Below are 16356 nucleotides of genomic sequence, written 5' to 3'. Positions count from 1 at the left end.
GAAATCAGTCCTAAATATTCATTGGAAGGACTGATGCTGAACCTGAAGCTCCAATACTTTGGCCACCTGATGCGAAGAGCTGACTCATTTGAAAAGACCCTGATACTGGGAAAGAGTGAAGGTGGGAGAAGAAGGGGGCGACAGAGGATGAGATGGTTGGACAGCATCACCAAATCAATGGACATTGATTGTACGGGCCCTCAGAGGACACTTGACCTTAAGCTCTGGGGGTTGGTGATGGACAGGGAGGCCTGGCTTGCTGCAGTCCATGGGCTTGCAAAGAGTCGGACACAACTGAGCGACTGAACTGAACTTGCCCCAGAAGGTCAGGCCCACTTTCCCCCAAAAAATTATTCCAGACTTCTGGAACTCTTTTTCAGATTCCTTTACAGAAATGTATTTTCACTTTCTGCTAAGCAGTGAATGAAACGTTTTCCCACAGAGTCCTATTTCACAGAGAAGAATGACCAGGAAGGGATCTCTTTTACGAAAGAAACATACCAACTAATAAAAGGCCAAATCTCATTAAGAAAGTCAACTGAAAGATTAACTCCCACTATTCTGCGACCAGCTTAGATCAAAGGCGAAATAATCCGTTCGGTTCCCTCTCCCTGGGCTAGTTTTCAATATCTACTTTTTGTCTGTCCTTAACCCTTCTTCTGCCCGCCACTCCATCTTGGAGCGGCTGTCTCTGTCCTTCCGGACTGGTTACCAATAAAGTTGTTACAAAGTGACCTTGAGCGTTTTCCGGGCTGCACCCAATTCCCCGCCTTCTCCATCCGGGTGCTGCGGTGCGGATAAGAGCGGGACTGCGCGTGCGCGCCCAGCCCCATTCCTTCGACCTCTGCCGCCGCCGCCTCCGCCGCCGCCACCTCCGTGGAAGGTAAGCGGAGGGCGCGGAAGCCGGGTCTGGCCGTGGTGAAGCCGCGCCCCAGAGGGACCCATTCATTCTGCCAGCGCCTCGTTTGGCGCTGGGCCCGAGCTGACCGCGTGCTCGGGAACCCGAGGGACTTGGGTGGAAGTACGGGCCCTCGGAGGACAGTTGACCTTAAGCCTCTTTGCCTCCGCAGAGAGGAAGCGGGAGAGGAGCCCACGTCTCCTGTCACCCAAGTCCTCCAGCTGCGCTGTCCCGAAGAGTGCAAGATGTTCGCCTGCGCCAAGCTTGCCTGCACCCCAGCTCTGGTGCGTAGCCCAGACTGGGCCTGGAGCTCGAGGGCCAGACCTCTTGGCCCGGACGTCTACGTTGTTGAATGGGTCACCTCCGCGTGGAACTCACGGCCCTTTCAGGACAGTTCCCTCACGCCTCTAAACCTCTGTGTCTTTTTATCCCTTTCCTGGGGTTTCTTACTTCGCTCCTCCCCTCCACTCTGGTTATGGAGAACCGCCGAGGCCTAGTTCCTAGTTGTCAGGTCCAGCTCGGTCTAGGTCAAACGCTCCTTGCTCCTTGTCCTGGAACGGCCCCTCCCCCACCTCCTCCGACACCCTGTTGGATCGGGGCACGCGAGGGTTAGGGTGCAGAGAAGAGTGGAAGGGGCCTCTAGGCCTACATTCGCTACTGCTGCGGTCTCCATTACGATTTGTAGGTCAAACTCGATGCTGCAGAGGAACTTTGCCTCACCCTGTGTGGGCGGAGGCAGCTAGTGCAGGAGCCGAAAGTTTCTACTGCCTTTGGGGTGTTACTTCCAAAACCATTTTTGGGCACTTTGTGTGAAGATCTGGGGGGTTTATCTTAGAGAATCAGGTCTTGGTTCTGAAGGAATTTTCTGTGACCTTAGTGGACACTCAAGGGCAGGAATATGTCCTTATGGTCAGACTGTTTAAAGGATTGTTCTTCCACCACTGTGGAATTGTTTAAACTGCTTTTTAATTTTATGATTAATGGACATATAGGAATAATCTTAGAAATAGCGGGAGCTCATGTTAACTAATGGGCTATTTAAAATGACAGGCGTTTATAGTACTTGTTGATCCACTTATCAGAGAATGTGGGGTATGTATTGCTGGTTTTCTGATCTGAATTGTGGCACTACAATAATTGAAATTTTAAAAGTAATACTCTTTCTAACTAATTGTTCTAAAAGTTTTGTTCAGAGTATTACAAATACATTATGAATAACTTTTAAAATTTCATTAACAGTTTTGTTAAAATTGCTTCATGCATTGAAACATGATCAAATAGCCAGGATAAGAATCAATAGAGAAAAGTCATGATGTTTCTGACTCATTTTTGCAGCTTACCTTTTTAGAATTCATGGTGTGGGAAGGTCCTTGAAAGTCATATCTGTTGTCTTAATACATGGAATCTTTTTCATGAACAGATCAGAGCTGGATCCAGAGTTGCATACAGACCAATTTCTGCATCAGTGTTATCTCGACCAGAGAATAGGACTGGAGAGGTAAAATTAACTAATGCTACCAAAGAAGTCTTAGGGTCTTTATCAAAGCAAAGAGGGAAAACCTCGTTAATGAATGGTTTTAGGCAGTCCTTTCCACCCTTTCATCCAGAAAATTTGCAGAGGATGAGCCAATGAAAGAAACTTTATCCAAAACTTAGTCACCTGAATTTTGGCCAGGAAGTATAATTAATATATATGTTTAAGTGTTTTGAGTTGCTGGTGTTTATGATTTTGATAACAAGTTACTGAAGAGCCTACTCTATTAAAAAGCATATGCACATACACTTTCTTAATTTTCAAAGACCTTATGTGGTGTAGATACTGTTGTTCCTTTTCTGCAAGACTGGAATTATTCTAAGCCCTAGAGTTTTCCATGGTGCCACACCATCTTCTATTCAAACTCAGCTACAAATATAGAGAAGTGGTTATCATTTTGACAGTACCATGATTAAAATAGCTAACTATGATTACTGATTTGACCTTTGCCTTTATTTCCTGCTCTCCAGGGCTCTACGGTATTTAATGGCACCCAGAATGGTGTGTCTCAGTTAATCCAAAGGGAGTTTCAGACCACTGCGGTCAACAGAGACATTGATACTGCAGCCAAATTTATCGGTGCAGGTGCTGCCACAGTAGGAGTGGCTGGTTCTGGTGCTGGTATTGGAACAGTCTTTGGCAGTCTCATCATTGGTTATGCCAGGTAATTTCTATTGCCAAATAAATAGCTTGAAACATGTTTGAAATAGTTGGAAACTTAGAAAACTAGTGAAATAATAATAGCTACTTGCTATTAAGTGCCTTTCTGTGTCTTGCATTACATTTTGAGTACTTTGTATGCATTATCACTGCTCCCAAAACCCCTTGGAGAGACTCAAGTTTACCTATTAAGGACTAGAGAAACTCCTTGTCTAACGTCAGAGCAAGAGAGCTCACGCTTTAAAAAAATACCAGTTTCCATTTTATTATTTAACACCTTTTATTTAACTATCAAATCTTAAACATACTTTTATAGGGATAAGAAGGTCAGAATCCTTCATAATGGATGAAGACTGACCATTGATACAGGGAGATGATTCCTCTCTTTTCCCATATGATTAGAAATGAAGGGAAAGGAATGTCACAGGCAGAACCAAAAGAGATCTGGGCAGAACGCTGTGCCAGTACTTTTCAGCTTACAGAGAACCCAACACTAATAATCTGTTTCTTTAACATTTATCAACCATGCTAAAATTTGAATAATATGATATGTGTTGTCTCTTTTAGAAACCCTTCACTGAAGCAGCAGCTGTTCTCATATGCTATCCTGGGATTTGCCTTGTCTGAAGCTATGGGTCTCTTTTGTTTGATGGTTGCTTTCTTGATTTTGTTTGCCATGTAACAGAAATTACTGCTTGAAATGTTGGCATTCATATTAATTACGGATATAATTCTGTGTATCTTACTGTGACTCCGAAAACTGTAGTGTTGGTGTCATGGAAATGTCTGTTATTTCCAAAGTCATTTCATTAAAGATGAAACTTTAATTTTTGCTGTGATTTGTATTTACCTAAATTTAAATTTAGATCATCACTGAGAAGAACGTGTATTCAGGCAGAGGCTGTATCAGTCCCTGATGATGGAAAATATGCTAATATAATTTTTATGGGAATTATTTTAATGTTTTGCACATTGTAAATTATAGGGCTTTAGTTTATTCATATAAAGGGGGAATGTTTGAGTGCTTTGAGCTTCTGTGAAATATGATTAAATCAGATTAATTACTTAAGATGGTCTTATGTTTTGAAGGGCTAACATGAATTACAATACTTGGAAGCAGTATTATCTTCCAAGACTAACCTGGCTGGTCTTACACACCTGGATCTAAAAATAAATCATGTCAGGTTTTTAGGAATTGAAGCTTTATTAAATGGGTGTTGAGATTAGGGAGGCAATTTTTGATTGTCAGTAAGTCTCACATTAAGCAATTGTGTGTTTATAGTGAATCTTATCTGTCTTCTTAGAAGAAACTCAATATCAAAAAGTAAACTGAATTGGCTGCAATTTAAAGCCAAAAGTTGCTACAGCATTGCTTATCTTTGATACTAACAAATGCTTATAATAGGAGTCTTGGGAATGACAACAGGTTCAGTTATGGGCTTCCCTGGTGGCTCAGATGATAAAGCATCTTCCTGCAATGTGGGAGACCCAGGTTCGATCCCTGGGTCGGAAAGATCCCCTGAAGGAAATGGCAACCCACTCCTGTACTCTTGCCTGGAAAATTCCATGGATGGAGGAGACTGGTAGGCTACAGTCCATGGGGTTGCAAAGAGTCATACACAACTGAGCGACTGGTTTCTTTCACTTTCAGTAGTAGTTTATTGTAATATTATGTGTTGCTTATCGGTCAGGTTTTGCCTATTAAAATGAAGAAAGTCTACTATAGAAAGACTTGAGTTTTCCTCATAGCAGATATATACTTCCTCAGCAGATACATTATTTGTCATCACAGTTGCATTGGTTCTATAAAAGATTAAGATGACAGTTGGGAAAGCTTCATTTTACTCCTTTAATCCCTTCTGCCTAATCTGATTTCAGTTGAGAAAAAGCCATCAGTTTCAAGGGTTTGTCAAAGTACAGTGGTGGAAAGACCATCTCCATCAGAATCATCTAGGATGTCTATAAAGTACAAATTCCTAGGCTTTAGACCTACTGAATTAGAGTATTTGGCCTTGAGACTCAGCCATCTGCATTTTTAAAAAGGTTTGCCAGGTAATTTTTTCACGCTATTTGAGAATCACTAACTTTTCCGTATCCTTTCCACTGCTGCTGCTACTGCTAAGTCACTTCAGTCGTGTCCAACTCTTTGCGACCCCACGGACTGCAGCCTACCAGGCTCCTCCATCCATGGGATTTTCCAGGCAGGAGTACTGGAGTGGGGTGCCGTTGCCTTCTCTGATCCTTCCCACTACCTAGTGTCAAAACCTAAAGAGCTACAGCTACTGCCACTTTTTGGTTAATCATCTAATGTGTGTTACATGATTTCCTGGAGCCTTCACTATTTTCATAAATAGTACCACTCAGTATTTGAATTCAGCAATTTAAATGAGAAGTATTATATGATCCAGCAATTCCACACCTTGGTATATATCCAAAAAAATTACAAGCATTCAAGCAAAAGCTTTATATACAGATGTTCATAGTTGCACTGTTCACAGCAGCCAGAAGGTGGAAACAACCAAATTGATGTTTGGATGAACAAATGATGGTGTTTGCATAAACTGATGATAAGGTGTGGTATATCCATGTAATGGAATATCCATGTAATGGAATATTCAGCCATAGAAAGGAAGGAGGTACTGATAAGTGTTACAACATGAATGAACCTTGGAAACAGACTAAGTGAAGCCAGACACAGTAAGACTGCATATTATATGATTCTATTTATATGAAATACCCAGAATAGGCAGATCCATAGAAACATAGAGACACGGAATTCCTGGTGGTCCAGTAGTTAGGACTCTGGACTTTGACTGCTGAGAACCCAGCTTTGATCCCTGGTTGGGGAACTAAAACCCCACAAGCCTTGCAGTGCATCAAAAAACAGTCCACAGAGACAAAGCAGATTGGTGGTTACTAAAGGCTAATGGGAAAAGATTGGGAAGTGCCTGCTTAATAGTTGGGATTCTTTTTGGGGTAATCAGTGTTCTGGTGATGGTTGTACAACACTATATGTACCAAGTGCCACTGAATTATACACTTTAAAATGGTTGAAAGAATATGTATTTTACAACTTAAGTACTGTACAATTAATATAAAGTCCAGATTGTAAAGTCATACCAAAGTTTTTAAGTCCTAGGGAAATAGATTAACCAATCCTTTGTAACAACTTCATTTTGTTTATTTTATTAATTTTTAAAGGCATAGTTCATTTATTTTTAAACTATTTGGCTGTGCCAGGTCTTCTTTGCAGCATGCAGTATCTTTAGTTATGGCATGCCAACTCTTAGTTGAGGTATATAGGATCTAGTCCCTGAGCAGCAATGTAACCTGGGTCCTCTGCGTTGGGAGCCCGGAGTCTTCAGCACTCGACTACCAGCAAAGTCCCCAATTCATTTTAAATAAGATAGTCAGACAAACCAAAACCTGCTCTTCGTGCTGGTTTGGTGCTTAAAGAGGCCTGAAACATTAATTATGGAACAGGTTTCTTAAAAGACATGCCCTTAGCTGAGGAAATCCCCTGAGAATGAAAAGGAAATTGTGCTATGGCTGCTTCTAAATTACTGAACAAAAACATTCTTAGAAAATAAGTATAACTTAGCAGTGTAACCACAGGCAATTTTATCTTAATTACAATAACAAGTTTCCAACACTGGAATATATCTTTAACAGCAGAAATGTTTATTGTACAACATTTTTGCAGCAAGTGCTACTAGCCTTACTAGCAAATATTAATGGTGTTTGCTTTTCACTAACTTTAGTTTCTGAACAGAGGCCAATAAAGATGTTTTCACATCAAAGACCAAATGAGTTTTCCATGTTAATAAGAGTTTGGCCTGTTTAAATACTCCGAGAGACACCACCACCCAACGGTGGTAGAAGAATGTTGTTCCTGATGGTATTTCAGATTTCTGTGTGTACTTATTTGGTGACACGTTGTTACCTTTCCTCATTGCAAAAATGTATTTTTGATGCCTTTGGGATTAACCTTAAATGCAGATTTGAATATAAAGTATAACTAAAGAGAATCTTGTCATCTAGCCACAAACACTAGACACTTAGGGAAATAACCGAAACAAAGTAGAATGGTAAGTTCCAGGAGAGTGGTAGAAAGTACTATGATGTTCAGAAGGGGTAGGAAGAGTTTTCTAGTGATGGAATTACATGAAGAAGAGTTAATTTTCTACAAATTAAACCTTGAACTGGTGGAATGAAGAAAGCCCAGATTAAGAGGATATCTTAGTGAATAGCATGAGGTAAAGTTCATGAGAAACAACTGCCAGGGTAGGGAAATAGTATAGGCTACAAAGGTAAACTGAGGCCAAATTATGTGATCTGGCAGATGTAATTCATTTGACCACAGCCAGCTGTTGATGGCCTAGATCTGCTTAAAATTTAATACAAGAACAGTGTGTAGGATGGACTGGAGCCAATTATGGTCAAGATTGAAGCATACTCTTAAAGACTTGTGGGCTCGAAAAGGGGAGATGTAGTCCATTCTGAAGGAGATCAGCCCTGGGATTTCTTTGGAAGGAATGATGCTAAAGCTGAAACTCCAGTACTTTGGCCACCTCATGCGAAGAGTTGACTCATTGGAAAAGACTCTGATGCTAGGAGGGATTGGGGGCAGGAGGAGAAGAGGATGACAGGATGAGATGGCTAGATGGCATCACGGACTCGATGGACGTGAGTCTGAGTGAACTCCGGGAGTTGGTGATGGACAGGGAGGCCTGGTGTGCTGCGATTCATGGGGTCGCAAAGGGTCGGACACGACTGAGCAACTGAACTGAACCGGAGGTACATGATACGGAGTGTATGTGAATAAAAGAGGTGCAGAGCAGGAGTAAGGACAGTGACCGTGGACTCACAAAGACCTGGGAACACCTTAAGTTTACACATCAGGCTGATCGGTCCTTGGCACAAGAGCCCACAACAATCAAAAAATTAAATCTTACAGAAGGAAGATAATCTGATTTCCAGAGATCCACATTATTAAATTCAAATGTCCAGTTTTCAACCCCCCAGAAAAAAAAATCACAAAATATTTAAAGGAACAGGAAAGTATGGCTCATTCAAAGGGGGAAAAAAAAAACATCAACAGAATCTTCCTGATAAAGACCTGATGGCAGATCTGCTAGACAAAGACTTAAACAACTATCTTAAAGATGCTTGAGGAGCTAGAGGAAAATGTGGAGAAAGTTAAAAAAAAGAATTCCCTGATTTTAAAAATTATAAAATCTACAGTAATCAAAACCATGTGATACTGGCTTAAAAATAGATACAATAGACCAATGTAATAGCCCCCAAATAAACCCTTCCATATATGGCCAAATAATCTTCACACTTTTTTAAAGTATAGTATAGTTGATTTATAATATAATCTTACTTTCAAATGTATGGCAAAGTGATTCGAATATTTTTTCAGATTATATTCCATCATGGTTATCACAAGGTATTGAATATAATTCCATGTGCCAACAGTAAGTCCTTGTTGCTTATCTGTTTTATGTACAGTAGTTTGTTAATTCCATACTCCTACTAATTTGTCCCTCCTCTCTCCCTTTAGGTAACAATATGTTTGTTGTCTTGTGTGTCTGTTTTGTATGTAAATTCATGTGTACATTTTTTGAACTCTACATATAAGTGGTTCAGTTCAGTCGCTCAGTCATGTCCGACTCTTTGTGACCACATGAATTGCAGCACGCCAGGCCTCCCTGTCCATCACCAACTCCTGGAGTTTACCCAAACTCATGTCCATTGAGTCGGTGATGCCATCCAGCCATCTCATCCTCTGTCGTCCTCTTCTCCTGCCCCCGAGCCCTCCCAGCATCAGGGTCTTTTCCAATGAGTCAACTCTTCGCATGAGGTGGCCAAAGTACTGGAGTTTCAGCTTTAACATCAGTCCTTCCAATGAACACCCAGGGCTGATCTCCTTCAGAATGGACTGGTTAGATTTCCTTGCAGTCCAAGGGACTCTTAAGAGTCTTCTCCACCACAGTTCAAAAGCATTAATTCTTCGGCACTCAGCTTTCTTCACAGTCCAACCCTCACATCCATACATGACCACAGGAAAAACCATAGCCTTGACTAGACGGACCTTAGTCGGCAAAGTAATGTCTCTGCTTTTGAATATGCTATCTAGGTTGGTCATAACTTTTCTTCCAAGGAGTAAGCGTCTTTTAATTTCATGGCTGCAGTCACCATCTGCAGTGATTTTGGAGCCCCCCAAAATAAAGTCTGACACTGTTTCCACTGTTTCCCCATCTGTTTCCCATGAAGTGATGGGACCAGATGCCGTGACCTTTGTTTTCTGAATGTTGAGCTTTAAGCCAACTTTTTCACTCTCCTCTTTCAGTTTCATCAAGAAGCTTTTTATCATATAGTATTTGTCTTTCTCTGAATTCACCACATATAATATTCTTAGGTCCATTCATGTTGCTATAAAAGGCAATATTTCATTCATTTTTATGGGTGAATAAATTTTTTTGTAAAATAGCTTTTTATAAAAATGCTAAACTGTTCAATGGGGAAAGGACAGTCTTCAGCAAATGATATTGGGAAAACTGGATATGCACATGCACGAGAAAAAAGCTGGACCCTTATTAACAATCTACAAAAATTAAATTGGATTAAAGATTTAAACATGAGACTTAAAACTATAAAACTCATGAAAGAAAACAGGGCAAAGTTTGCAGACAGTTGGATGTGGCAGATTTCTTGGATTTGACACCACAGGTACAGGCAACGAAAAAATAGATAAGTTGGACATCATGAAAATTTTTTAATTTGTGCAATAAAAAATCTTAACAATGGGAGAAAATATTTGTAAATCATAAGATTAAGTTCCATATAGAGTAGTCTTAAAACTCAACAACAAAACAATTTAAGAATGATCAAAGGACTTGAATAGATATTTCTCCAAAGAAGACACTCAAAAGGCTAACAAGGATACGAAAAGATACTCAACGTCACTAATTATTAGGGGAATGCAAATAGCCCATGAGAATAGCTACACAAAAAATAACAAAAGTTGACATGAATAGGGAGACAATGAAATCCTTAAGCACAGTAAGTAGAAATGTAAAATAGTATGGCTGCTGTAAAAAATAGTGTGATGTTCCTCAAAAAAAAAAAAGAGTAGTCAAAATCATGGAGACAAAAAGAATCATGGTTGCTAGGGGCTGAGGTAGGGAGAGTTGGGGGGGCTATAAAATAATGAGTGTAGAGTTCAAATTTTACCAGATGGAAAGAGTTATGGAGATGGATGGTGGTAATGCTTGCACAGTACTATGAATGTATGTAATGACTGGAATGTAGACTTAAAATGGTTAAGATGGTAAATTTTATGTGTATTTTATCAAAAACTTTTCAAAGGGAGGGATTAAGGGCCTAGAGATTTCAATAAGGTTGGAGATCCTTTCAATGTTTAGACAAATTCTTTTAAATTTCAGTGTTCAAGATCTCAGAAGTAAGGTAGGTCCAAGGAATGATGAAATTTTGTGGGTAAGTTGCTGAACGGCTAAAGTTGGGTAGAAAATAATGTTATTGAAGTTAAGCTTAAGGAAGAATTGTAGAGAAATGGGAAATAACATTTAAGAATCAAACTATCTCATGCTTCTACTGTAAGCTTAAAATTCTGTTTGATCATTTTAGCTAATATGGTTTTGTTTGCATGATAAGTAAAGAAAAGTTTGTTTTATTGCAGTACTGTCCTCTGCAAAACCTTTTAAAAATGTGGTTTCTACACATGAAATAATGAGTTGCTGAATTTCTGTACATGCTGAGAATATATAAATTTCATAATTTCATGGTATTACTCTATTGATAATACTATGAACTTCAGAGATGGTCTATCACTACTTGCCCAATTATTAGGGGCAAAAAAATTTTTTTTTCAGATCTAATACCATTCTCCTCTGCCTCAACAAACATAGCAACATTATGCCTTAGCTTGCTTTGATAGTTAACAAGTAGTAGTGAAAATCTGTCATAGTATAGGATTTATTCATTGGAAGGACTGATGCTGAAGCTGAAACTCCAAATCTTTGGCCACCTGATGCGAAGAATTGACTCATTGGAAAAGACCCCGATGCTGGGAAAGATTGAAGGTAAGAGGAGAAGGGGACGACAGAGGATGAGATGGTTGGATGGCATCACCGACGCGATAGACATGAGTTTGAGGATGAGTTGGTGATGGACAGGGAAGTTGGTTATAGACAGGGAAGTAGGCATGCTGCAGTCCATGGGATCGCAGAGTCAGACGTGACTGAGCAACTGAACTGAATAGGATTTATAAGAAACAATAGCATCTTAATAGTTTATTTTTAAAGTATTTAGCATGAGTTTGTTTATACTTCTCTCTTTCCTCCACTTGTCCCCATCCTACACTTCCCTCACACACAGAAGCTCACTTGTGCATAGTCCTAAAGGTTTTCTGGTGATGTGTATATCATAATTTACTTGAACAATGCTACTCAAAGTGGTGTCCGTGGATCAACACCATTAGTATCATCTGGGAGCTTGTTAGAACTATAGGTTCTGGAGCCTCACAGCAGATCTTTTGAATCAGAATCTGAAGTTTAACAAGGAGCCCAGATTATCTGTATATATTAATACATTGAACTCAAAGCTTACAGTGCTTCTCAAAGAAGCACTACCAGAATACTACAATTGCCAGCATGCCACGACTCAGACTCCTTTATCTTTCAAAAAGCTATCAACTCACTCATTGGGAGACTTGTTTTCTCCTCCCTATTGCAGTGTACCACTTGCAGTGATACATTATGCAGTGATACACTGCAGTGATTCTTAAAGTGTGGTCTGAGAATTCTGAGAGCCCCAAGAGCCCTTCAGGGAGATGAGGTCCTCTCTTCCATTTACATAACTCCGTGGGGCTAGATTTTCATCATATACTTCAACTGCAAATCAAGTGCAGAAGAAGATAGAATAATGCAACTATCTTCTCTTAAGCATGACATAATAATTTGTGAAAATTTTATTCCTTTTGTTTTGGAAAATACTATTTTTCCCCAAAATGTTACTTATGTTAACATGTGGTTATGAGGTACAGAGTCAGGAAGTTGAGAAACACTGGTCTAATTTGTCAGAGAGAAAACAGGCTTCAATACACATCTCAAAAATCTATAGAAATGTCAATTTTGTAAATTGAGAGTAACCTGTCTCCCTAGGTCATATCCTTTTAGCTATCAATCTCTTTATAATCTCAAAAAATTGGCATAGGTTCTTGGCAAGACTCTATACTTCTTTCTCCCAAATAATATAAGTAATCTGTCTCTTAGATATTTTGTAATTTAGAGCTTCTTTCTGAACAATAATGAAGGGAAGAACTGACCTAAGATCAACAGGGACTCATAAATCCAAGAGCTCCTGATTGTTCTGCCTATTAGCGTTAGCTCTCATCCTGCAGCAGATCTTGGTAGAGACTCCTAAAAGGACTCATGGTTGTTGTCAGTGGCTGCTTTTGAACAAAAACCATTTAGTCAGCAATTCCCAGCCATGGAAATTCCAGGATCTGCTCCTCTTACAAAAAAGTCACAGGATTTGCTTCCTCAAATAGCTGCATAGGTTGGCTGAGTCTCTCGGATGCTGGACAGCTCAGTATTATTCCCTCAAGATTTGTATCTAAAGGACAGTTCAAAGCATTTATCTACTTCTCTAGAGAGGTCTAAACTATCTGTAGTTCTCAAGTCCTGTAAACCTGTATAAAAGGAGTAAGCTTATAATACTGCATGTTATCACACTCCTGCTTTATTTTTCTCCATAGCACTTACCACTGAGTTATCTTACTATTTATATACATACTGTGTTGCCCCTCCTCCCACCATGAGGATCTGCTTAGGGGACTTTGCCTTGTTTAATGTTGTGGTCTTAGGGCCAGGAACAGTGCCTGACTTATTGAGCATGTTTTATGTTCCATAAATATTGACACTTGAGAAAAATAGACAAGGCATTTGGTTGACAGTGAACCTGAGAGACTGTGTCCAAGGTAAGAAGGTAACTGGAAAGAGCTAGGTATTAGCTAGGGCCCAGGAGAGTCCATATGACTAGACCTACCTTGGTTTCTGATAAATAAGGAACTCATGGTTTTGGTCTTATTTGGGCCTCAGGTTGATAGGTAGACTAGATATGGGAGCCAGGAAGGGTAGACACAAAGGACAGATAAAAGTCTTTATTCTGGGAGTAGTTCTACTTTACAGGTAATTTAATAGTGTGTGAAAGCAGACCATAATGATGACAAACCCTCTCTGTAGGGAGTGGGATGAGAGAGATAAGAGAAGTCATTGAGATGAAGAATGAAAACGAGGCCTTAAATTCCATTCTCTCTCTTTGGGCTGGTGTCACTGAAGCTGGCATAAGCTAATCGGTGTAATTTGAAGATAAATACAGCTCCACAATGCCACACACAATGATAAATTCTTTTGAGAACCAAAGATTGGGGGCGGGAGGTGTGTAGTGGTCTTCCTTGCACTTGAAATGTTCAGAATGGAAATTTCCATGGTGAGAACAGGCGCCAAGAGATAACTATATCGTAGGTCATGGCTGTCAGTGTACGAGAAAACTCTGGCAGTGTACAAGAGAGAGAATCTGCTACGGGATAGAAGCTACCCCCAAAATCAACTAAAGTATCTTAGGCTATGCAGTCTTCATCTTTCAGATATCAGGCGGGTGGGTAATTATTCTGCTTCACACCACACAGACACACATAAACACACCCTTCCTGATTCCACAGGCAAAATCTAAACCACTGTACTGAGCTGCACCTTGAGGATATCTGTGAAAATGTACAGACTCTTTCCCCTAGTCCAAGGCAGACATAAGGGATGCCCTGGACTATGCTATGTTTTGTTTAGTTACAAACAGATACTACATCTTATAAATTAAATCTTCCCATTTTACTCTGTATAGATAGATATTTCTCTATCAGTATATATAGTAGGGTTTTAGTAGCATTCTTATGAACAATAACAAGATTTATGGATTAATAATCTCATAAATACTTCTAAATAAGATGGAAACACAACATTCTGTGGCATTGGGAAGGTTTTGAGAGCATTTAGAGGCCACCATTGTTCCTTGTGTTTATTTAGTAATGGACGCTTTTTTCAACAGAAAGGTGTTTTCTTCAAATAGTCTCTCCTTGTATCGAATGAACACCAGTTTTATTCAGAAGTCGTGCCAGTTTCTTAAAGGTGGTTCACCAGGTCCTCACTAATTTTCCTAGGAGTAAGTTAGATAGATACATATGAGGAATAATAAGACAGGCAAAGAAGCAGTCCAGAAGTTTCCCGCCCTTGTAAAAAAAAAGCTTGTAGTGAGCTTACAAGTTCACAGGATCAAAAGTGAAACTACTGGCTGCGTTTTGTACACACCGAATGTTTTCTCCATTGCAGAAAAGCTGCCGTGAAGGAACTGTTGTGGAACTAGATGTACATGAAGTAAGCTGCTTTGCTACGCCAAACTGCTACAGGTATATGTAACAGATTTGCATTCATTCCACCCGTTTTTCCCTCTGACCTCCTTCATTTTTAAAAAAGTTTTTAATTTTTTGGCTGCATGGCATGTGGGATCTTAGTTCCCCAACCAGGAACTGAACCCAAATTCCCTGCATTAGAAGCATGGAGTCTTAACCACTGGACAGCCAGGCAAGTCCTCCTCTGACCTCTTTTATGTTTTTTCAGTTTTGATATATTTTCTCTTTAGAAAATTAGCAAAATGTATCCTCACAACTGGAGAAGGCAATGGCAACCCACTCCACTACTCTTGCCTGGAAAATCTCATGGACGGAGGAGCCTGGAAAGCTGCAGTCGATGGAATCGCTGAGGGTTGGACACAACTGAGCGACTTCACTTTGACTTTTCACTTTCATGCATTGGAGAAGGAAATGGCAACCCATTCCAGTGTTCTCACCTGGAGAATCCCAGGGACGGGGGAGCCTGGTGGGCTGCAGTCTATGGGGTCGCACAGAGTCGGACACGACTGAAGCGACTCAGCAGCAGCAGCAGCATCCTCACAACAGATCAGGGTACCATCTGTATTACTAATGATTCTTCTCTTGTCTAAAAAGACTCCCAAAGACTTTTTAAAAAATATGTTTTAACCCACTATGTAGATAATTATCAACTTGGCAAAGTCCTGGAGGAGGAGGGATGAAGAGGAGAAATTTAAAACCAAACCTACTGCCAACTGAAAATGAATCAAAACTAGAGAAAAGAATTTCAAATTTTTGACATAAGTGAATGGAAAATGTTTTTTTTTAATTCATCTAATTTGGAATGCTGTAACATTTATAACTCACTTATAAATGAGTGACATGTGACAGTATACAGTAAACAGGGTGACATATACACCTTGTACTCCTTTCCCAATTTTGAACCAGTCCATTGTTATATGTCTGTTCTGACTGTGCTTCCTGACCTGCAAACAGGTTTCTCAGGAGGCAGGCAAGGTGGTCTGGTATTCTCTTTAAGAATTTTCTATAGTTTGTTGTGATCCACTCAGTCAATTTAGGATTTGAAATAGCTCAGCTGGAATTCCATCACCTCCTCTAGCTTTGTTCGTAGTGATGTGTCCTAAGGCCCACTTGACTTCACACTCCAGGATGTCTGGGTCTAGGTGACTGATCAAACACACCAGTGTGGTTATCCGGGTCATTAAGATCTTGTTTTAGTTCTTCTGTGTATTCCTGACACCTCTTCTTAATATCTTCTGCTCCTGTTAGGTCCATTACTGTTTATGTCCTTTATTGTGCCCATCTTTGCATGAAATGTTCCCTCGGTATTTCTGATTTTCTTGAAGAGATTTCTAGTCTTTCCCATTTTATTGTTTTTCTCTATTTCTTTGCATTGTTCACTTAGGAAGGCTTTATCATCTCCCTTTGTTATTCTTTGGAACTCTCCATTCAGGTGGGTATATCTTTCTTTTTTTCCTTTGCCTTTCACTTCTTTCTTTTCTCAACTATTTGCAAGGCCTCCTCAGACAACCAGTTTGCCTTTTTGCACTTCTTTTTCTTGGGGATGGTTTTGATCACTGCCTCCTGTACAATGTTACGAACCTCCACCCATAGTTCTTCAGGTACTCTATCAGATCTAATCCCTGAGCTCCTGAGGTTTTAACAATCAATGTTACGCTACACTAACAGTACTACAGTGTTACTAACATATAGGGATGGTGAAGTGAAATGAAGTCGCTCAGTCGTGTCCAACTCTTTGCGACCCCATGGACTGTAGCCTACCAGGCTCCTCTG

General features: G+C 40.1%; 1 protein-coding gene across 1 annotated transcript; it reads left to right on the top strand.

Moving 5' to 3' along the window:
• The first annotated feature begins 749 nt into the window (after positions 1 to 749).
• On the top strand, positions 750 to 3919 carry ATP5MC3 (ATP synthase membrane subunit c locus 3). The gene is made up of 5 exons (XM_040228203.1): positions 750 to 883; positions 1071 to 1182; positions 2319 to 2396; positions 2903 to 3096; positions 3660 to 3919. The coding sequence occupies exons 2-5, from the start codon at positions 1144 to 1146 to the stop codon at positions 3772 to 3774; spliced, it is 426 nt and encodes a 141-aa protein (XP_040084137.1). The 5' UTR covers positions 750 to 883; positions 1071 to 1143; the 3' UTR covers positions 3775 to 3919.
• Positions 3920 to 16356: the final 12437 nt, after the last annotated feature.

Source organism: Oryx dammah, unplaced genomic scaffold, assembly GCF_014754425.2.
Source record: "Oryx dammah isolate SB20612 unplaced genomic scaffold, SCBI_Odam_1.1 HiC_scaffold_27, whole genome shotgun sequence".
NCBI lineage: Eukaryota > Metazoa > Chordata > Mammalia > Artiodactyla > Bovidae > Oryx > Oryx dammah.
Note: the sequence above shows the minus strand (reverse complement) of the source record. Positions and strands in the feature narration are given on the sequence as shown.